Source organism: Bos grunniens, chromosome 6, assembly GCF_055505025.1.
Source record: "Bos grunniens cultivar Pamir isolate PY7600 chromosome 6, Bosgru_T2T1.0, whole genome shotgun sequence".
Lineage (NCBI taxonomy): Eukaryota > Metazoa > Chordata > Mammalia > Artiodactyla > Bovidae > Bos > Bos grunniens.
Window position 1 is genome coordinate 49,507,568 of NC_141170.1, and position 22,886 is coordinate 49,530,453.

At 36.0% G+C, this 22,886-nt stretch overlaps 1 protein-coding gene across 17 annotated transcripts in view; it reads right to left on the reverse strand.

Annotated features, from left to right (window-relative positions):
* FIP1L1 (factor interacting with PAPOLA and CPSF1) overlaps positions 1 to 21,413 on the reverse strand; it is a 65,088-nt gene extending 43,675 nt beyond the window's left edge. For 3 of the 17 annotated variants that reach the window (XM_086405772.1, XM_086405766.1, XM_086405763.1), the window contains exons 1-9: positions 21,104 to 21,413; positions 19,897 to 19,941; positions 19,754 to 19,793; positions 16,483 to 16,540; positions 15,359 to 15,462; positions 10,634 to 10,698; positions 9,855 to 9,962; positions 9,288 to 9,418; positions 1,811 to 1,920 (exon numbers count right to left, since the gene is read on the reverse strand). In XM_086405772.1, coding sequence (XP_086261898.1) covers positions 1,811 to 1,920; positions 9,288 to 9,418; positions 9,855 to 9,962; positions 10,634 to 10,698; positions 15,359 to 15,462; positions 16,483 to 16,540; positions 19,754 to 19,793; positions 19,897 to 19,941; positions 21,104 to 21,188 — 746 coding nt within the window. In that variant the 5' untranslated portion in view covers positions 21,189 to 21,413. Of the gene's footprint in view, positions 1 to 1,810; positions 1,921 to 8,928; positions 8,998 to 9,287; positions 9,419 to 9,854; positions 9,966 to 10,633; positions 10,699 to 15,358; positions 15,463 to 16,482; positions 16,541 to 19,753; positions 19,794 to 19,896; positions 19,942 to 21,103 lie in introns of all 17 variants that reach the window. The other 14 variants (XM_086405758.1, XM_086405756.1, XM_086405757.1 and 11 more) reach the window with 7 other exon arrangements.
* Positions 21,414 to 22,886: the final 1,473 nt, after the last annotated feature.

Here is a 22,886-nt window from a genome sequence, read left to right on the forward strand (position 1 = left end):
GTCAACAAACCCAAAGAATGCTCATACTGTCCTAGATCAAAGAAGAATAGAGACAAAAGAATTAATTGTAATGAATAATATTAGACCGAACCCTAAACCCAGGAGGAAAGAAAAGAATTATCAGATATTATTGAAATATAATAATCAGCAAAATTTACTGGTTATATACTAAAGTACTGATTCATTATTAGATGTTCTGGCTTTGATAACTGTTCTCTGTAATTATGGAACACAATGTCCTTGTTCTTAGGAATATACATTGAAGTAGTCAAGGAAAAAGGGCACAATGTCTATAATTAGCATTCAAATGGTTCAGGAAAAAATATTTCTGAGAAATTATAAAGCAAACATGGCAAAAAGTTAATAATTAGTGAATCTGAGTGAACTGTGTATAATACTTTTCCTGCACCTCTTCATAAGTCTAAATTTTTGTCAATACTAAAAAATGAAAACAATAAATGAGGGGGCACAACAGGGGCTTCTGGTAGTAATGGTAATATTCTGTTTCCTGTTCCATATGAAAACTTTTAAAACTAAGCAAAACATTCTGATATGTTCAATATTAACATTTTATTTAATTATGTCAATTTGCTGGGCAGTACATAAAGTCAGAAATCCAACATTTCTACTGATCAAGTACAAAGAACCATTAAAAAATAATTTCTATGTAAACATTCTATCAGTCACCTATACGTTAATAAAATAATCTAAGATTAAAAAAAAAAAATAGTGACTACATCAGTAGTACACCTCATTACTGCTAAATACTTGCTATGCAGTGTCTATTATGACTTAAAAGACATTCACTGTCTTCTCCCTAAAGTCAATACAAGCTTACTTTCAAAAACATCTAATTTCCCTAAGTACAGAGAATAAAACAGATACACTTTGTACATATATAAGAATAAGAAACAAATATTTAGAGGAATACTTCACAGTGGCTGAGAAGTATCCTTTTGATCAAGTGAAGATGAATCCTGAAAACAAATTTTTCTAATGAGCAATGAATACTGTTCTCTGTATTTCAAAGTGCCAGTACTGACATGTTGGGTTTGTTTCTACAAGCTGTGGTGGTAGTTGCCCATTCTTTTCAGCAGTAGTGATGAGTCAGCTAACTCTTCCAGTCATTTTTTTACATCCTTTGCACTGTGTCATATCCACCAGTGTCCCTTTATCACTCCTTGGAGCCATGGTTCATCATTATAATCATGCTCTTAAGCACACTCTCACCCTCCTTGCCCTCTCTATATCCCTTTGTCATACATGTCTGGTAAAACTTCAACTCCTGCTAAATCCAACTCCAGCTACTCTTCATGAACACATGAACACCTGACAATGGCAAGGGGAACACACCCAAACAAGTTGACTGGTCTCATTTCAACTTATGGCCATCAACCTGAAGAACAGTTTGGAATGTACAGTCTCTCTTCCCGTGTCACCAATTTTTCAATCTTCTAACTCATTCCTATCAGCATATAAAAGTGCTGTGATTTCTCCCATCTGGGGGGCGGGCGGGGGGGGAAGCCCTCACTTGACCCCACATTTCCCTCCAGGTAACTGCCTAGCAACCCTACTCCTTTTCCCTAGTTTACTCATACACACTCTAAATAACTATTTCATATCATCTCCTCTCCTCTCAAATATTCAATACTCCCTTCCATTATTCTCACAAAGAATTCGTTTTATACTAAAAACCAAATAGAAGGTTCCAGTTTTTTGATGTATCATTCAGAGATTTCATACTTGACATAGCACTCAAGGTGAAGAAACCAATGCCTTCAATAAACTAAATCATCAGTGTCTTACTAACCTGCTTGGTGGGAGTCCAGTCTTGAACAAAGAAGGAGGAGAAGTAAACTCCGCTTTTGTAGATGGAAGCACTGTTTCCTTCTCTGCATTTCCAGTTCTTCCCTGCTGTACCTTAAAAAAAAGGGTTATTAGCTTGTTTAATGAAACACGGAAAGAAAATACCATAAAGATATTTTATTTCAAATTTATGAAGAATGTTTTGTTGCCAAATATATAATAAATTAAACCTATTTTAGAATAGCATTAAGTGGAAGGCACCAAACATGGATCGTGGGATCAAAATGTTTCCAACTACTAAAAAGTTCAAATTAATGTCACTTAAAGTCTAATAAACTGTAACTCTTAAGGACTTTCATAAACTCCCTCAGATCACTCACTATAAATACATCCAGATACTTGTTTAATACTCCATGTTTCAGAGTTCATGAAAGGCCTTGAAGAATTCAGTACACTTAGAAGCTTGAAGTCAGTCATCTGCTTCCTTAATCTTTCTTCTTACTCTTTACATTCAGTTATAAACCAGTAATCTACTTAACTCCATAATCTCTCCCATAGTTGCCCATCCTTTGTGCTCCTATCAGATCCTTGAGTATGGTGCAATCATACTCCTTTAGATTGGTGAAAATCTTTATGCTCTTTTGCTTTCATACTCATCTTCCTATCTTAAAATCATCATTAATTTATTAAATTTAAAGTTCAAGCTGACCTATACTTAAAAACATCTCTACTTTCTTAGGCCCTATTTAAATTCTACTACCCCTGTTCAGTCTAAATTCAGCATCACTCTCCCTCCCCATGAGGCAAAGGCCAAGAGAACTCAAGACACCTTGACTCTGCTATATTCAAACCACTGATTCAAGTCCAGAAACCATCTATCTCTCAAATAAACATTATGTGGAACTCATTTTCAAATAAAATATTAATGCTAAATCCTAATTATATAAGAGATGATGAAGATCAGCACCTAGACAATGAAGATAGAAAGACAGAAATAGATTTGATAGACATGTGACAGGTAAAATTCAGAATGTAGTGACAGGGAAAATAAACATGATTTACTCGTCAAACATTTATTAAGTATCTACCATGTACCAGAAGCTGGGACCACAGAGAGAAATACAACAAAATCCCATACTGTGGGAAAATACGGACACACAAATCATCAGAGCAATGTAACTGTTATGAAAAAAATAACTGGGATAAAAAGATCCTATGAGAACACATCCTGGGGATGTGAAGAATACTCAAAAATGACACTAAGGTCTCAAGAGCACTCCTGAGCACCTAGCTTCTTACCATGTCTAACAAGCATCTCAAACTCATATGGACAAAACAAAGCTACTGACTTCCCTCTATCCGCCAATCTGATTCTTTCCAAGTCTTCCTCCTATGAGTAAATGGCACCATCATCTACCGAGTTGCTTAGTAAAAACAAAAAGAAAAACAAAACCTTAGCAATTACCCAATACATATGCACATCCAATATCAACTTTACCTTGACAATATATACTAAATTCAACCACTTATCATTATGTTCACTACTAAAATTCAGGTCAAACCCATCACCATATCTCAACTGTTCTGCTACATTACCTGGACTCTTTCCTTTGATCTTACCTCTCTAAAACCCATCCTCTGTACACAGTCAAAGCAATCTTTGGTATGGACCCTGCCTATCTCCCCAACTTATTTTGACAACACCAATCACAATGGCCTTTTTTTCTTGTTCTTTTTAACAGGTAAGTTCCTCCTTAATGTTGCTTCTGCACTAGATGGTCTTTTTGCTTTATAAGATCATCATGACAACCTCCTTGTAATCATTCAAGTACTGTTTAAATATTTCCTTGAAATGGCCAATCCCAGTCTCCATCATGTCATCTCTATCACATTACTATTTTGTATTTTCTTCATAGAATTTCTCACTAGTATCATTATCTAAAGTCCTCTTATTTATGTTTACTGTCTGCCTGCTGCCACTATAACACAGGATCTTGGAAAACATGGATGTCATCCAGTTCAAGACTATATCCTAAGAGCCTAAACATATTGCCTGGCGTGCAGTTAGTGCTCAAATATATTTGCTATTTGACTGGCTTTAGGACTCAGCTTAAATGTCACTAAGGGAAGCCCACTTGGAGTTTGTAACAACATAATTTTTGCCATGATTTTCTAGTTATCTTTCCCATTAAGTCAGATAATCTCTAAGACCACAAAATCTATGTCTATAAATAGATTTCCCCTTTTCACTCGAACCTAAGAAACTTCCTCGCACAGACAATGCTCAATTAAAAATTGGGAAGGAGGGAAAAAAAAAAACTGGGAAGGAGGAAGGGAGAAGGGTTGGAAAGAAGTAGGGGTGGTGGGAAGAGAGTAAAAATTAGAGTATTTATAATACGGGAAAGAGTGAGAGAAGGTAACAGGAAGGCATGGTACATTTTTAAACATGTAAAAATTGCTGTTTCCTAACTTAGTTTTCTTTTCTTGTTAATTTCTTCATAATATACTCAAACAATTCTGAAAATCTTCACCATTTTAGCAACCCTCCTAATCAAGTTGCAATAGCACTATCACCTAATCTTCAAATGTTGCATTCAGCATTAATAGACTCTAAACTTGTTTAGTCAGAACATAATGAGATTACTTTTTCCACATGATCTAATATTTTAAGAAAAGACTATATAAAAAAAGAAATAACTCTAAGACATTGTGACTGATTTTATTTAAAAAATGGTCAGATTTTATGTATTCAAAGAAAAGTTGACTATAGTCTATAACCTTAAGAAGCTATTTACTCAAATTATCAAATTATGCCAAAACTTATTTTGTAAAATTTCCTTCAACTGTCCTTTATAGCATTATTTACAAGCTTAATATTTCAAAATAATATCTAAAAATAAATTGTGAAACACCCAAATAAAGGACTATGCAACTATTTATAAAGTGTTATTTATCAAAAAACTTTATTAACCTAGGAAAACAGCTTAGGTTAAGGTGAAAAAAGAAAAGTAGAAAACCAAATAAATTATTACAATTTTGTTTCAACTCACAAGAACAAAAATATTGCAAAGACAACAAAAGTCAGGACTTTGAAAGCAGATGAAAAAAAAGTAACTGAGCAAACCAAAGAATCTGAATCCTAAGTCAGCAATGAGAAAGAAAAAGACATTGATTTTCACAGCAAGACCTGCAAAGATTCAGGAACTAACTCTAGCTCCCAAAACATTTCAACCAGTCAAGTATAAACATAAGCCCTCAGACAGGAGACTAATGTCTTCTCTGAAAACTCAGATTTCAAAAACAAAAACCCAAAAAAGCAAAAAGATAAAGATACTGACCATCAGAGACTGAAAAATGCTTAACCACAGTCAAGTATACAATCAGCAGGTTCTACCCATATGCACAGACCTCTGAATTGTCTTTTCAGTGGCCCACACTCTCATGAATTAATAATGGCCAGGGATCAACAAATATTTGAGAAGTCAAAGGCAAAAGACAAAAACAACAAACTTAAAAGATCAACTTGGAGAAAATAGACTATGCACAAAAAGAAAGCCTATCAATCAATCTACCATTAATATTAAGATATTTTGAGAGACAGAGGGAGAAAAAAACACTGCATCACTACATGAATAAGAATAGGATGCTAGGGGCATCCCTAGTGGTTCAGGGGTTAAGAATCCGCCTTGCAATGCAAGGGAAACCGGTTTCATCCCTGGTCTGAGAAGATCCCACATGCCACTGAGTTATTAAGCCCATGAGCCTAGAGCCTGTGCTCTGCAACAAAAGAAGCCACCGCACTACTGGAAGAGCAGCCCCCGCTCGCTGCAACTAAAGAAAGCCCACACGCAACAACAAAGATGTTTCAACCACAGGTCAAAAATAAAAATAAATCTTTTTGAAAATTTTTTTTAAAGAAAAGACTCGATACTACAGTTAAATACTGAAGAAAAGCCTTCTTATATATTCAAAAACGTAACAGTAGAAATAAAAAAGTGAATAGAAGAACTCTGAAGCCGAAGAAATCTCCAGATAATGGAAAACAAAGAGATAGGAAAAGAAAAAGGAATCAGCATAAGGAGATCCAATTTTTGAATAAGAGGTCCAAAAGGCACATGAAGACAAAGTAAAAAAAAAAAAAAAAAAAACAAGAAAATACCCCAGAAATGAAGGATTTATACTTCCAGATTAAGAAGGTACAAATAAATGCTTGGTACAATGGATAACAGACCGACACATCTTAAGAAATTCACAATGGTGACAAAGCTCATAAATGCTTCCACAGAGCTGGGGGCAGGGCGGGTGGGAAACCTATGCAGGTGTGCACACACAAACTTTAATATTTTGAGAGAAGGCTGTGGTCAATTTTTCTTATACATATCACCCATTCTTACTAGTCACTTCTTTCTTGCCTTCACTCTCAGTTATATAATTGTACAATTGTTTTCATACTCAATTGACTTTATACTGAAGTGTACAAAAAGACTTTAAGAATGTTAAAACATTAATAAATCACTTGAGACACTATAATAAACACATGCTGGTTCATTTGTGCAGTGAAATGGTAACCCACTCCAGAGAGTCCCAGAGAGTCTACAGACTTAGTGACCAAACAAAAACAACAAATCTACTTGTTAGTATGTTTGAAAATTTAACTTAATAAAAACTTTAAAAGTTATTTTAAAGATGCTGATTGGCTGTCCCTCAGATAACTAAGGATAAAAAAAAATCTTTGTATTAGATATAAAAATAACTTAAAAAACCTGTTCTTCTGTCCATTCCCCAGTATCAGTCTGAGTCCTTGATCATTTTGTGCCCATAGTACTCCAACAGTTTCCTATCTGGACTCTGACTCACATTCCCACCCTTTATACTCTGTGGCCCACCCTGGTTACCAACTGTTTTTTCTGAAAACCAGATTTGCTTATGCTATTCTTATACCCAAGAATTTTCAAATGGCTTCCTATTACCTATCCATACATCTGTAGGGTACTTGCACATTAGTCTTTCACATCATTTCTACCATTTCCAGGCTTCTCTCCTCTATCTTTCATCGATTCTCAACACTTCTTTCACACTATCTGGTTTTGTTCACATTGTTTTCTCTGCCTACAATCTTCTCCACTCTCCTCTCTCCTAGTAATGCAAACTTAATTCATTTTTCATCACATCCCATTTGAATCCTTCTAGACTCTGCAATGTAGGATAACCCACTCTCCCCTCTGAACTCCTTACTGTATTTTGTTAATATACGAATATAAGACTTTCACAATACAATATGGTTATCAGTTTGTATGTACACATCACTCAGATCATGAGCTCCCTGAACACAAAGACTGTTTTACTGTAGCACAGGGCTGGGCACAATGAAGGCATTCAGATATATTAATAAAGTTGGGTGAGTTTTTTTCCTTCTATCTCCTTCTCACCAATCCTAATAATTACAGTTCCAAATGGTAGAGAAGTGGACAAGAGCTTGGACTTTATTCAGCTACACCATACACTGCCACCAAAACAGTATTACTTGTAACTCACTGTCCTAATCACGAACAGGCAGTAATTCCTCCAACTCATCTTCCTGGTTTCTAGGCTTTCTAAAATTAAACTACACCCTACAAAGCCATGTCTTCTATTCTCCAAAAAGAACTAACTCTCTGATTCAATAAGGCTGATTTCTTAAATAATTTGACTACAGCTATCAAATTCAAGTCCTTATTCCTTCAGAAGTAAATCAGAATGGAACAATCAATCTCCTCTCACATGATCAAAAGAAACTTCAAAATAATTTTTTGATAGATTGTATGTATAACTTATTCACTATGGCTATCTTCAATAAAAGACCAGACCCTAGCAGTTTCTTCTTATTCTTTGCTTTTAGAAGTTTACTGCAAGAAAACACAAAATATACAAAAACTGGAAGGTTAAAAAGGCAGTTCTCATTTCTGTCGGAAGAAAATGAAAAGCACCATTGCCAACAAACTATTTCCTCATCAAGATAACTTCTCTAACTATTCATTCCAATTGTAAAAGACAGTATATTCAATGTCTAAATAAGTAGGTATCATCAAAAATAACTTGATGACCATTTAAAATAAGAGAGACATCAAACACTTTCAAAATATTTACAGCAGAACAAGAACCAAATACTTACCCAAAGTAGGATGTAAATTAAAATTAAATTCTCTATACAGAACTGTGTCCAGCAGAGCGGCTACATCTGCGGATATAGCACATGCATTGCATAAGGCAGTATTTTGGAGGACAGGGCTATAAGCCCCAAAAGGGACACAGAAAAGTTCCTGACTATAAAAATTCCCTGAGTGTATAGCTCCAACTAAAAATCACTCCCAGTCACTGACATCCCAGTGTCACTCCACACAAGAATCAAGAATTAAGACTTAAGATAAAGGAAGAAGAGTTTATAATCAGGTTTTGAGAAAGTTTGTGGGATGTTGTGTATCACACAAGTATGAAAATATATTATTATTCTTTGGAATGATCATATGGAATAGAGAAGCAAAAAGTCAGACCTGATACCCAAGTGGTATCAACCTACAAGTTCCTCACTAACATGCTCCTTTTAAATATTCATTTAAAAAATCAATGACTTTATCCTAATTTTGTTGAGTCTTTCTTGGCGACTCTCAAAGAATACCTAAGATTCTTGAGACACCTTAAACTGTAAGAGACATCACATCAATGATTTCAGTGTCACACAGATAATACAGGGTATGCCATCTACCTTACCATTCTTTAACAGAAAATCAGGAAAAATAAGTCTCCAATTCTGATAAAAATTACAGCAGGATCTACAATGAGTGCTTAGCCTGTTGGCATGAACTTTTATATCCTACAAACAAACATACACTTGACTCAAAATAAAATCACAACATATAGCAAGAATAGTTTTACTTTGCATTTGTTAGTATAATAGGCTATAATTCACATGCTTGCAAAAGTGGAGATAAAACAACAATCAGCAAATTTGTAAGTCACCAGGAAGCTGAAGATTTGGAAAAAAGGTAGCTATTTCCATTTTAATCTTGTCCCTCGAGTAGTGGTATGGGAGCAGACTCAAGAACAAAAAATGAGAGCAACCAAGGATAATTTACTAAAATTCACCTTAAAAAGATTGAATCTGCCATCTTGGATCTCTGCACCTGGTGTAACTTCCATAGTACAGTCTTCGGCCTAAGTTAAATAACATATTCCCCATTAAGATACCACATAATTTTTAATTGACAGGCCACATAAAGACAAACCAGCTGTGGCTAGTCTGCAACATGAAACTAAAAACATCAGATAATCATTAATATGAAACTCTGGAAGGGAAGGAGGGGAAAAAAACAAACACGGTAAAATGGAATTTTTAAACTATCATATAGCATTTAACCACCTTTATAGGGAAAAACTGATGTATTTAGGGAATAAAATTGGGACAGTAGAAAAGGCTGGGGTATTTTGGAATATTTACTAATTACCGTAATTTTATTTGTAGTAGAGGTAACTGGTATAACTTCAAGCCCCATTCGTATCCTCTTCTGTTTTTCACAGTAAGCCTTCCAGGTGTCTTCATTAAACCCGTAATTAAAATAATCAGAAAGATCAGCACCTGAAGATAAAACACACTTTCAGTGTACAAATGATTTCAATTCTATTTTTATGTAGTACATAAAATATAATAAACTGTAAAAATATAGAGTTCTATTAAGTCTTATCACCTCTTCTAATTTTACCAATTCTCCCAATTAACACCATAAAGCAACAGAACTATACAAAGTTTTGACCAAAATGATTTCCTCTAGAATTGGCATTATAATAAAAACAATGAGTCTACTTTTATATAATGCTAGGTCACCTGTAAGATTTAATAATATAAGTCATTATTACTTGTGTGCTTAAGACAATAAAAATTACATTTAAAAAATAATATTCTATACTGAAAAAACTTTTCTAATGATTGTTCATACTGATGCTGAAAAAAACTTTGCTAATGATTATTTATACTAAAAATTTTTTTAAACTGATATAATCCACAATAATCTTACCAGGTTTACGCCATGGTTTATCTTCAAAAGAATCCAAATCTACCTCCAAGAGTGGAACTCCATTAATGCTTCCAGGTGCATCAAGATCTACTCCTTTGACTTTCGTTCCTACTTTAGAAAATTACAAAACGGTAAAGGAACCATATTAGTGAGAGATACCACAGACAAACAGAAAACAATGACACCTTTTTACTACTGCTAATGCTAGCACTAATTCTGGCAAGATTTCACACTAAGTAGTAACATTTCCACAAATAAAAAGTGAGGTCAAAGTTTATGGTGTAGTTATAAGATAAAACAGAGATTAGAGACTTCTTGTTTATAATAAGGGATTCCTGTACCAAGAAACTTCCCTGTTTTAAATCATTATCTTCATACATTCTGTGAGCTAAGAAAGATTTCTACCCTTTAAAAAAGCTGTAGAACAAACAAACAACAACAAAAACATACACATGACAGGACCCCTATGTGACCCACACAGCCTGAAGTATTTATTAGTCAGCCATTTACAGGAAAGTGCCCACTGCTGCTGCGGCTAAGTCACTTCAGTCATGTCCAACTCTGTGCGACCCCATGGACTGCAGCCTACCAGGCTCCTCCATCCATGGGATTTTCCAGGCAAGAGTACTGGAGTGGGGTGCCATTGCCTTCTCCAAGTGCCCACTATATATGGTCAAAACGGTTCTTTTTAACTGAGCTGTAATAACTAACATCTATTCATGACTTATTCAGATATATGCCCTATTTTCCTACTGATGCAAGTACAAATATAAATTTACCAGCAGTTCCATAAACTCTTCCTCCTGTCTTGATGTTAAGATTTACAGGTGCTGTACCGTAACTCCTAAAAGCAAAATAATAAAAATTATCGTGAAATGCTGAAATGAAAACAGCAAAATATTCAGTATGTACATATAAATTATATAACCACATATTAACTGGATAGACAGACACTAAACTCAAACATTTTAGAAAATGTTTTAAATTTTAAAAGTCTGTCACTTGCTTAATAAAAGATAAAAACAATTTTATTTAAAAGTATGATTAATTTTCCATCTTAAAAACCTACCTGTAAATAATTCAATATTCCACTATTACAAACTAATCAGAAATTTGGCTGGAAAGGAAAGAATAGTTTACATGCCTAGTTTTTACTTCCTCATCTCCTACTCATTCATTTGGACTTGCAAAAACTCACTGCTTCTTGCCTGCCTAATAATGTTCATCTTTTGTCTCCAATGTGTTAATTGTGACACCTAGGTTATTCTGCCTAAAAAAAAGTAAGGCTATATTCAATAAAATACTCAAATATTTGTATAAAGCTCCACTGCTATAAATGTAAGAAATATAAGGTAGCCCAAACAAAACTGTTACTATCAAGGAGGACCATCATTACCAACTTGAAGGTTTTATCATCTCACTGACTAATTAATTCATCTAATAAATACTTCTGCCCATGGCTTAACAGTAAAGAACCTGCCTGCAACGCAGGAGAGCAGCAGGAGCCATGGGTTCCATTCCTGGGTCGGGAAGATTCCCTGCATAAAGAAATGGCAACCCATTCCAGTATTCTTGCTTGGGAAATCCCATGGACAGGGAAACCTGACAGAGGAGTCAATGGGGTCGAAAGTGTCGGACACAACAATAAATGCTTGAGTACCAACAATGTATCACATATAGTTCTAAGCTAAGCAGAGAGAAAGAGGAACTGGACAAATATGGTTCCTACCTCTTAATACTTACATTTCAACAATCAAGTTCAGCACAGCAAAAGCACTCTGAGGTATCTATATAAGATATACAAAAGTCCCAGCTATTTGAAAGTCAAAGTACAAAAACCAAGGACTGTCTCCAAATGGTCCTCTTACAGAACTGCTAAAGGATAAATCAAAACAGTATTTATGGCTTACCATAGTTCATTACATGAAGTTCTTTACTTTCCACCCAGCTACTTTCCCTTCCCCACTGTGCCTTTTAAAATGTTACTTTTCTTTTTTAATGCCACCGAGCCTTTGCATTCATTGTGAGTAAAAAGGCTTAGCTGTCTGGAAAACTGTATTCAAGTAAATCTGACACCAATCAATAGCTACCCCGCCACCATGAGATGTCAGGCTTCTCTAGGGGCTAGATCCTATGTACCTGGCTGTCTAAAGGAACTTCAAATTAAATATACCAAGAAATTTTATTTTAACCCGCTCCTCCCACCTTACCCGTATATGGTAATACACTGCTATGTACACAATGAACTAATCTAGAAATCTCCAGGTCAATGAGTCCTTTATCTCCCTTTCCATCTATAACCAACCATTACCCACGTTATTTCCATTTATTCTTTACTCATATATATCAAATTATTTCATCTATCACTATATTACTGATGCTGGCTTAGTTTTATCACCCCATGTAGATGATTACTTCAAATCTACTAAATAATTTCTGTCTAGCACATCTCAACTACATCTGCTGGAGTTTTATTTCAAATGTGACCGACCTAATAACCTTTACCATGATTACATGGCAAAAATGTACTAACTTCCCTCTTCTGTGGTTTAAAGAAGCAACCTTCCTCATCTACCTTATTCTCCAGCATTCTGGTTCCTCTAAGTCATGCTTCCACTGTATCTAAGTAGCTTCCTCTGCCAAAAACCATCAGTCCATTTCCTTCTGTCTCAAGAATTACTGAAACAAATTCAAATACTACCTCCTCTAGAATTTTCTCTTCAACACACGTAGACTTTTAGCAACCGTCCTCTCAAAATTTTTAAATCACTGTACATGTTTCTAGCTAAGCACTTACACTGCTTAGCTAGAAAGTGTTTGCTCACGTCTGTCTTCCTCACTACTTTTGATAAACAAGAATAGTTTATATTCCCATCATCAATTAACAGAATGCCAGACAAGCTGTCTTTAAAAAGTATTTAATGAATGAGCAGATGAATTTCAAAGACATAGCTGAGAAGCCACTCTTCTACACAAGGTAAATTATTCCTACCCTAAGATCTGCTTTTCTTCCTACCTTACTTATAGATACAATAAACTCGGTAACAAAAAGTATGTTACCTACAACAATTCTAGTTGTTACTTTCTAGCAGCTTACAATAAACCAATTTAGCATTGTTCCTTAAAAACAATTTGCTCTTTAAATTTGCTTCTGAAAACACTGCACAAAGTAAATATTCATTAAATTTTATTTCCTCCTTGGCTTTCTTTCAGTTTTCAATGGCTATATCTTGAGATAACAAGGTTAAAAAAGCTTTATACTCTCTAGAAAGATCTGTAACCTAGTTTGAAATGCATTAAAAATTACAAAAGAAAAGATGGACTGATGAGTGGGTGGAGGCATGGAGGTAGGTAGTAGACAGACAGGTGATGCAGCAAACACAGCAAAACATAAATTATATAATCCAGCTGATGAGTAAACAAGTGTCCACATCAATTCCTTAAACTTCTTTGAATGTTTGAAAATTCTCATGGTCAAATGTTGAGGGAAGAAAAAAGTTCAAAGACAACTGTGTTTTTTAATATGCAGTCTATTTACTAAATAAACACCTACTAAATACCATACGTAGGACACTGTAAGAAATAGGAAAATTCATAAACCATGGTTTCTACTCAAAGATTTCAGAGTCTAACTGTGATAAACGTGCAAACATAATTACAATCCATGAAACTGCTATAAGAAATAAAGTTCAGATAAAGTACTATGGGAGTCTATGTGTATTTAATATTTGTATGAAAGTCTTATCCCAAAATTGGTCATATTAGTAAAAAAATAATCACCATTTCCTTTAATTCTTCTATACTTGCAAATATAAATAATTTTAGAGGACAATACTTCCTAAAAATGCAATGAATACTATGGTATTCTCTTAAAGTGTTCCTTCTGCGTAGTGCAAATGAAAAAGGAAGTCAAGATGTTAGTCACTCAATTGTGTCCAACTCTTTGTGACCCCATGGACTGCAGTCTGCCAGCAGGACTGTAGCTCCTCCAGTTTATGGGATTCTCCAGTCAAGAATACTGGAGGGGGTAGACATTCCCTTCTCCAGGGGATGTTCCCAACCCAGGGATTGAACCCGGGTCATCTCCTGCACTGTAGGTACATTCTTTACCATCTGAGCCACCAGGGAAGCCCAGATGACAAAGGCCTATTACCATAAGGGTTTACTAATATCACAAGCTCAACACTAATCATTTACTTTAAGTGGAGATGAGGAGAACATCAAGCATTACCCTAACATGAATCATTTAAATCCTGCCCCTCCAAAAGTTGCTAGGGTCTTAAAATTCCACAAGCAGTCATTACTATAATGCAAAACTGATTATGACAACTGAATTACCTTTAAGCTTCCTGAAATAACTTCAAAACATTTCTCTACTAGATTAAATATTCAAAAGCATTTATGCATATGTTGTTCCATTTCAGATAAGACTGCCTAATAAATGATAGTGCAATTAACGAAACGTTTGTTTTCAATGTACTAGTACCACAGTATACATCCAAATTTGAAAAGCACAGAAACAACGTCAACTCTTATTCTACCACCATAACATAATCCCAATCCGTACTTTATTCCTCAGCAGTCCATTTGCTTGATCCAGCTTTACAGACTATAAACCCTGAGACAACATATTGGCATAAACAGCCCTCAGGATTATTAACCACTTGAAAAATACACTATAAAAAGCAAAAAGAAGTACTTTGGTTATTGTTTTTATTGAACAAAAAAATTAAAGAACCTAAACTCAGGTCTGGAAAAGTAATAAAATGTTAAAAACAATATAGATGCAAACAACAATTTAAGGTTTTCTAATTCTAATTAAAGAATCTGTGGCACTCAATGAATTTGTAAAAACACTTCAATTTCAAGAATAAAAAACTGCTACTTCCACACAAGTTTACCTAACTTTATATTTAGGAAAAAAAATTTCATTCTGAAATCCCTTTACATCATGATATGCAACTAGATGCACGCATGTATGCCGAGTCGCTTCAGTTGTATCTTGACTCTTTTCCACCCTATGGACCACAGCCCTCCAGGCTCTTGCTTCCATGGGATTCTCCAGGCAAGAATACTTGAATGCCATGCCCTCCTCCAGGGGATCTTCCCGACCCAAGGATCAAACCTGTGTCCTGTCCCTTATGTCTCCTGCACTGGCAGGCGGGTTCTTCACCACTCTTGCCACCTGGGAAGCCCTATGACTGACATATAATACTGTATTAACTTTAGATTTACAACAGAATGATTTGATATATGTATAAATTGTCAAAATGATTACGGTAAGTTTAGTTAACATCCATCACCACAGATAGTTACAAATATTTTTTTTCCTTGTGACAAGAACTTGTACTTACTGTCTTAGCAATTTATCAGATGAAATTTTAATAAGAATTCATATCATGGTCAGATGGAAAATTGTAAAAACAATGGAATCAATCACTAATCGTCTGATACAGGCACACTGCCTTTGATTTAAGCACATACAACTGTTACTTATAACTCACCCATACTGTGGTGCTCCCGTTTTAATGTCTCCTATAGTGACGTGAACATCGTCCTCATCATCATCACTGTCGCTATCACTATCGTCTTCAGTCTCAGTCACTTTCTACACCAAAAAAATAACCACAAAATGCACTCATTAATCCATTTCAACCTTTGATTTGAGATGAGTAACTGAAAAGGTAACTGTTTTGCATTTTTTGAGCTCCTTGTAAAGGAAAAAGTTATAGTGCTGCTGCCTATTTCAACTCATTTACAACTCGGAAGTTGTACATGAAAAACAGTTTTTCATTGTCTTTTTGTAAATAACACTGTATGTATTTTTCCTATTAAGAACTGCTCCTCTTAAAAGTAAGATCTAAGGCAACATACTAAAATATCTAGAAGATAAACTTAAAAAAATTTGAGGAATTCTTAACACAAAGAACATGAAGGTAAAAGGAAAACAATTTTTAAGGGTCACAGAGTCATGGTTAAACATCATCAGTCAGTTAAAAAAACAGTTCACTTACTCCTGACAATCATTTACACACAGTAGAGGCCCTGCAAATGACTGAGGGAATACTTTGTTTCTATGAGTAAAAGTTGGGCCATACACAAAGGTTTTATTTTGACTCTAAAAGGCTGTTTTATGCTTAGTCACATAAGAGCAAAATTAAAAAAAGCAGAACTCGTAGGCTAAATAGTTTTTTGTATACAAGTTCGAGCTTGCAGAATACAAGTTCTTTTTTACAGGATTAAAACATGTTAAAATATTCCTAAGAACAATGATTTGTTTACCTGCAAAACATTACTTTTAATAGGCATGATGTCAGACTGTCACATATATATATATATATATATAAATAAAATATAGATATATCTGCTAAAACAACTGACAAACTTGGGTTGCGAGACTCAATGCTTGCTTTGAAAAAACTAGGCTATTATTATTAATAATAAACTGCTCTTTTATTAAAGCAATAAACATTAAGCCTTGGTAAATGCTCCATTTCGTCTAGAGTTTCCTCCCACTAATTCTCATGCGAAATACTGCAAGTAATGCTAAATTTTGGTTTTTTCCCCACGTGAACGGGAAACTACCGATAAAGATTTTGAACAGAGAAGTAACCAGATCTTGTGTTACCGGTTTAGGTACGCCATTTTCAGGAGTTTCGTCTTCAATTCCAGATGGAGGATTGGCACTACAAGCGACAAAAACAAGCACATGCTTTGTATTACTTTTCTGAAGTAAGGATGGAACATTGTAGCATTTTTAAGCTACGTTTGATAGTTTCTTGAAATTACTGTCTGTTGCATAAGAAAAAAGATGGTAAAAACGGCCTGTCTTACTTTGCTATTCCTAATGCCTACACAAAACATGTACATTCAACACTGGAAGTAAAATGGAATTGCACCCACAGTTTGTTAATGATGCCAAATTTGCAGTTTGATGGTGGGATACAATTTGAGTTTTTTACATTTTTAAAATATGCATCGTACTTAATCTTATTTACCCTAAAACTACCTTGAATATTGAGGTACTGTAGGAACTGCCAAGGGCTATGTAACAGTTTCCTCTTTTCTTCCTCATTTTATAGTTTCATCTTATTGGATATATGTCCTTTGTCAAATAAAAAACACATTTTAAGATTTTTTAAAAAGTTAATTTTCATTTAAGACTGCCTTCCAGTTTGGCAGTGAAGAGCTCCAGATCTAATTTTCACACGACATACTTTTTTAAGGCTAGTTATTAATTTGAATTTGCCCTGTTATAACAAAATTGCTATATAATAATAAACACTCTTATTCTCACGAGACTTAGCATATGGCCATTATCCATGAAGTCAAATTTCCAGTACTGTAGTGCAATTGGTTTTTTATATTTTTAACAACTACAATTTTTATAGTGGAAATTAACCATTAACCTCATTTTATAGATAAATAAACTCAAGTACAAGGCAACTCACAATTATTTAGGTAAAGCATTTCCAGGAAAAATGTCCAGATGTTGATACAGTTCAAAGCTCTTTTCACTGAATTTCTGCTAATCTCTTCTAAACTTCACTTTTTGTCAAACAGTTTCTATAGGAATCAATTTAATCTCCAGTGTTTTTTTTTTTTTGGTAATACAATTTCCAAATAAACCAAAATAAAGGGCAAAACCTAAAAATTTATCTGTTAAATTTTCATTGTTCTACACTAGCCCAAGGAAAAAAACATGCAACTATGATTATTCAGTACATTTCTCAGAAACCAGCTGGGCTTGTTCTTTTATGTCACTAAACAGTACATTTAACCAAACCTTGGATCAATGAAACATGACAATTAGAGATAGCACAATGCAATGGTTAATAACAGTTTCAAGGATGGGTTAGTCACTTTTTTAGTCACAAAGAATCTGGGGAAAACTAATAGCAAGAGCTCAGATCATTTAGGGCAATGGAATATGTACCATTCTGAGTACCAGAACACAGGTTTGGCAGGGTGCTCGTGCCCTACAGACTTGTTCTCTATCACCACTAAAATGCTAGAAATGTGGTAAAATTATAAGCTTTTTATAGAAAAATAAAATTTTAAAGATAGATCTTTTCCTCTGGATGAAATAAACTGCTTTCCAAATAAAGTGCTAATAAGGAACATGAAGACATTTTGACAGTGACAAGGGAGGGAGAGGGCTTCCTCTCCAATCAATTTAATCAGGTTGTGTACTGAGGAAGTAAGAAATCAGAAAATAAGCTTCAAGAATTGTAGCCAAGAACTCATATTAAGAAAATAAAATAAAAATTAGTTCACAAAATCCTGTTATTATCATTAATTTCTAGACCAACTGAAAAACAGGATAGGAAATAATATTACTTTCATCACTATAGATTACACAAATCCTAACTTTGTGATTAACTGAGATCAGGGTTAGGAACTGGTTTGGATATATCCATTTCAAAATTAAATAACAAGATTTCAGATGGTACAGTACTGAGTTAATAATTTTTAAAAAAAAAGTCCAAAACAGGGGTATTTTAAACAGAGAATAAGTTCAACACCCTGTCAGCTGTTTCCATTTCTCACTTCTTCCCTTCACTTTTTAAAAAATAGCAGCAGAGATACAATTCATATACCATACAATCTACTCATTGAAGCATACAACCAGAAGATCGTTAAGTATGAAGACAGAATACTGTATCTATCTAATTATAGTACACTTCCATCATCCCAAAAAGAAATCTTACAGGTATGTAGTTGGTCTCCATTTTTCCCTACCCTGGTAACTACTACTTTCTGTCTCTTTGGATTTACCTATTGTGTACACTTAATAATTAGAAACGCAATACACAGTCCTTTGTGACTGGCTTCATTCAGCAAGTATAATGTTTTCAAGGTTCAACTGTGTTCTAACACATGTCAGTACTTCATTTCTCTTTACTGTCAAACAGTATTTCAACTTATGAATGTATCACTTTTCTAAATCTGTTCATTCATCATTTAATGGACACGGGTTACTTTCATATTTGGCTATTATGAATAATGCTGCTATGAACATTCACATAAAACTTTTTGTGATGTGTGTTTTAATTTCTCTAAAGAATGTATCTAGGAGTAGGATTCCTGGATCATGTGCATATGGCAGCTCTATGTTTTACCCTTTAGAGAAACTGTTAGACAGTTTTCCATAGTAGTTGAACCATTTTACAATTCCACCATCAGAGTTACAATTTCTCTGTATTTTCAGGAGCACCTGTTACTACCTGTCTTGATTACAGTCATCCTAGTGGGTGTGACGTGGCATTTCCTCCTCTTTTTAAACCCAAATATCTTTAAAACTCCTTTTTGCAATCATGCCTCCCTCATTATAAGACACTAAGGAATCTGGTCAGAGTAATGTCAGCATGTATCCATCCATGTACTTGTATCCATGAGCTATTATGAATTTAGGATAAGTTTCTAGCTCCTTAATATGTTCAATAAATGACACACCTTTCTGATAATCTAACACTTTCAGTCTTATAACAAATTCATTCATTCCACTTTTCATTTTAAATTTGAAATACTTAAGTTGTTAAGTTGTAAAAGTAGTTAGTTATAAAAGTAGTTACCCAAATAATTATTTTTTAAAAATTTAAACCTTTTTTCCTTAGTAGTGTAATGGTTATACTGTATACTCCACTACTGAGCTCACTTAAGGTTACGAAGTTACTTAATATGAAAAATATTCAAACCCTTACCTCAAAAACTTTTTTGTCCCCTAGGCTATTAGCAAACAATTGGTTTAAGAGTACATCCTGAAATAGTAATAAAGGACTCAGTGTCTTCCAATCTCATTCAAGCCAATGATGATAACCAAATAATGCTGACAGTCTGTTGACAGGATCACTGTACCACACAATATTTGTTAAGTATCAATAAGAAATTTCACTAACCTGGCATTTTCTTCTTCTGGCCTTTCAACTTCATTTTCATCTACCAAAAAAAATACATACATAAATAAATAAAATTAACAAACAAATCACTCTTAAAGAAACTATTATTATGAAAATCTGAAGTGATCATCACAAGCACTAACCTAGGTCCTTTGCCAAATCAGTGTGCACATGCACGTCCCATGGGCCTATAAGCACATCCAAAGTTAGATCACCTTATAATGACTTAACAAGATTATGTTTTTAATGAAAAATAAAATTAATAAAAACCAACGTTTAAGTATTCAAGATTTCTAGATCTTTGTAAAAGAAACCCTACACAGTTACATTTCAAAGAGTACTAACTAATGATAAATCTTGCACCAAAGGTAATGTATTTCACAAGTTTACCAAAATTAAATTTGTCAAAGTCACGTCAAGGAGCAAGGTGCTCAAACATGCGCTTTTACTACTCTAAACACGATCGAGAATATGCCTTTTAGGCACGAAACAAACATTAACTTTCAAATTTAGCACTGGTAACAGACAAAAAGGGACTGTGACTTCATGGAAGTTAAAAAACAAATGTCAAACAACTCTCTTTCAACGGGTAAGTAAAAGATGCAGTAAATTCATTTTGTGTAAAAGATAGATACACGAGATGATACTGAAAACCATAAGCCTAAGGGACATGAGGTACTTCTATGTGGGTTAAAGCCAAGTCTCTTAAAAAAGAAAAATTTCACCTTAATACAGGAGACATTCGGGGTTTTCTTTATGGGCCATAATGTATTCCATCTCTTTCTCTCACTCTTTTAATTAATTATTTTTAAAGCACGACTTTCAGACAAGGAGGTACCCTTGCAGGTGCATTCCACACAAACTGACCATCAAGAAACAAGACGTTAGTTTTACAGCATCAACTTTATTTAGCTATTATTACAGAATGACTGTTTGTGGGACAAGAAGGGCATCCTACAGTCAAAGGGCAACAAGAAACACGCCAACAAAGCTCAGAATCGATACAAGAAAACAAGTGAAAGAGTGCTGAGGCGAGGCGGCCGAGAAGGGCGGGCGGGGAGGAGGGCGAGGCTGGGTTCCGACCCCGCGCCCCCGGCCCAGCCCGGCCCAGCAGCCGTGGGGGGGGGGGGGGGGGGGGAGTCGTTGCGCGTTGGGGGCGTGGGCTGGGCGGGAGGAGGCGGAGGGGGGCGGGGAACGCGCACGCCGCGCTCGGCCTAAGGCAGGCCAGAGAAAGCTCCGCACGAAAGGCCGCAGGCGGCGGCGTGAGGGGCCCGGGACGCCGGCAGTTTGCGGGTCGGGAGGGGAAGCCTGAGAGAACCCGGGAAAGAGAAGGGACAGGAAGTTCCGTACCGCCATAAAGCCACTCTTCCTCCTCATCCCCTCCGGTCCCGCCGCTCAGCTCCGACACTAGGCGCTCGACCTCGCCGGCCGACATGGCCGCTCCGAGCACAACTTAAGCGCGGTGATCAACAGCCCCCTCCAACCCCTTCCCCTGCCTCGCTGACCAGGGGCTCGAGAGGGGCGCGAACCCGCCGACGAGCGGACGAAGGAAGCACGAGACTGAAATCCAGGGCAGACAGCCGCGGAGGCGGCAAAGCAGACGACTCCGGCGCCCTCCGCCCGCGCACGCGCAGCAGCGCAAAAACGGCGCGGCGTCTCTAGGTGGCTTCACTTCCGCGGCGGCGGCGGCGGCCACCTGAGTCTGCGCATGCGCATCGTGTCAGGCCCCGCCCCCCACGGGATTCCCCTCGGCCTTTTAGCATGGCTTTCTCTCCTGACGTTCTACGTTGGCTAGAATTCTCCTCCCCCAAAGTCGACTCTCATCGCTTGTGTTTCTACTGCTGAAGAGTACACCATTGTCTTTCTGGCTTTGATGCCTGCATTCTGTTCTCTACCTGTTTTGTTTTTCTAAATCTTCTGAAAAGCGTTTCATTTTTCACTTGTTATCAGAAGTGATATAAAATCGTTATCCTATCAGTCCCTGTTTCTCATTAGAGAAGAAATCTAATCATGCTCACTTTCTTGAAAAATTAGTTTTAACAGCAAACAAAAGTCAAAAAAAATCAAGAATGCGTTTTCCTTGTCAAAAAGAACTCATCCACTACCCTGGTTTCCAGAAGTAGGTATTGTTTTTCTGTTTGAGGTGCAGCATTATGAAATTTTAAATTCCAATAGTTGCTTCAAATATATCGTTGTGGAAGAACCTGAGATTAATGAGCCTTAAAGTGTACAACATTCAGAAACATTTCAACATTCAGAAAACTAAGATCATGGCATCAGGTCCCATCACTTCATGGCAAATAGATAGGTAAACAGTGGAAACAGTGGCTGACTTTCTTTTTGGGGTCTCCAAAATCACTACGGGTGGTGATTGCAACCATGAAATTAAAAAATGCTTGATCCTTGGAAGGAAAGTTATGACCAACCTCAGTTCAGTCACTCAGTCGTGTCGGACTCTTTGCAACCCCATGAATTGCAGCATGCCAGGCCTCCCTGTCCATCACCAACTCCCGGAGTTCACTTAAACTCACGTCCATCGAGTCAGTGATGCCATCCAGCCATCTCATCTTCTGTCATCCCCTTCTCCTCCTGCCCCTCAATCCCTCCCAGCATCAGAGTCTTTTCCAATGAGTCAACTCTACTCATGAGGTGGCCAAAGTATTGGAGTTTCAGCTTTAGCATCAGTCCTTCCAATGAACACCCAGGACTGATCTGCTTTAGGATGGACTGGTTGGATCTCCTTGCAGTCCAAGGGACTCTCAAGAGTCTTCTCCAACACCACAGTTCAAAAGCATCAATTCCTCGGTGCTCAGCTTTCTTCACAGTCCAACTCTCACATCCATACATGACTACTGAAAAAACCATAGCTTTGACTAGATGGGCCTTTGTTGGCAAAGTAATGTCTCTGCTTTTTAATATGCAATCTAGGTTGGTCATAGCTTTTCTTCCAAGGAGCAAGCGTCTCAATTTCATGGCTGCAGTCACCATCTGCAGTGATTTTGGAACCCAAGAAAATAAAGTCTCTCATTGTTTCCATTGTTTCCCCATCTATTTGTATGAGCAGTATGAAAAGACAGGGGGATATTATTTAGCCTAAAAAAAAAAAAAGGAAATTCTGGCACATGTTATAACA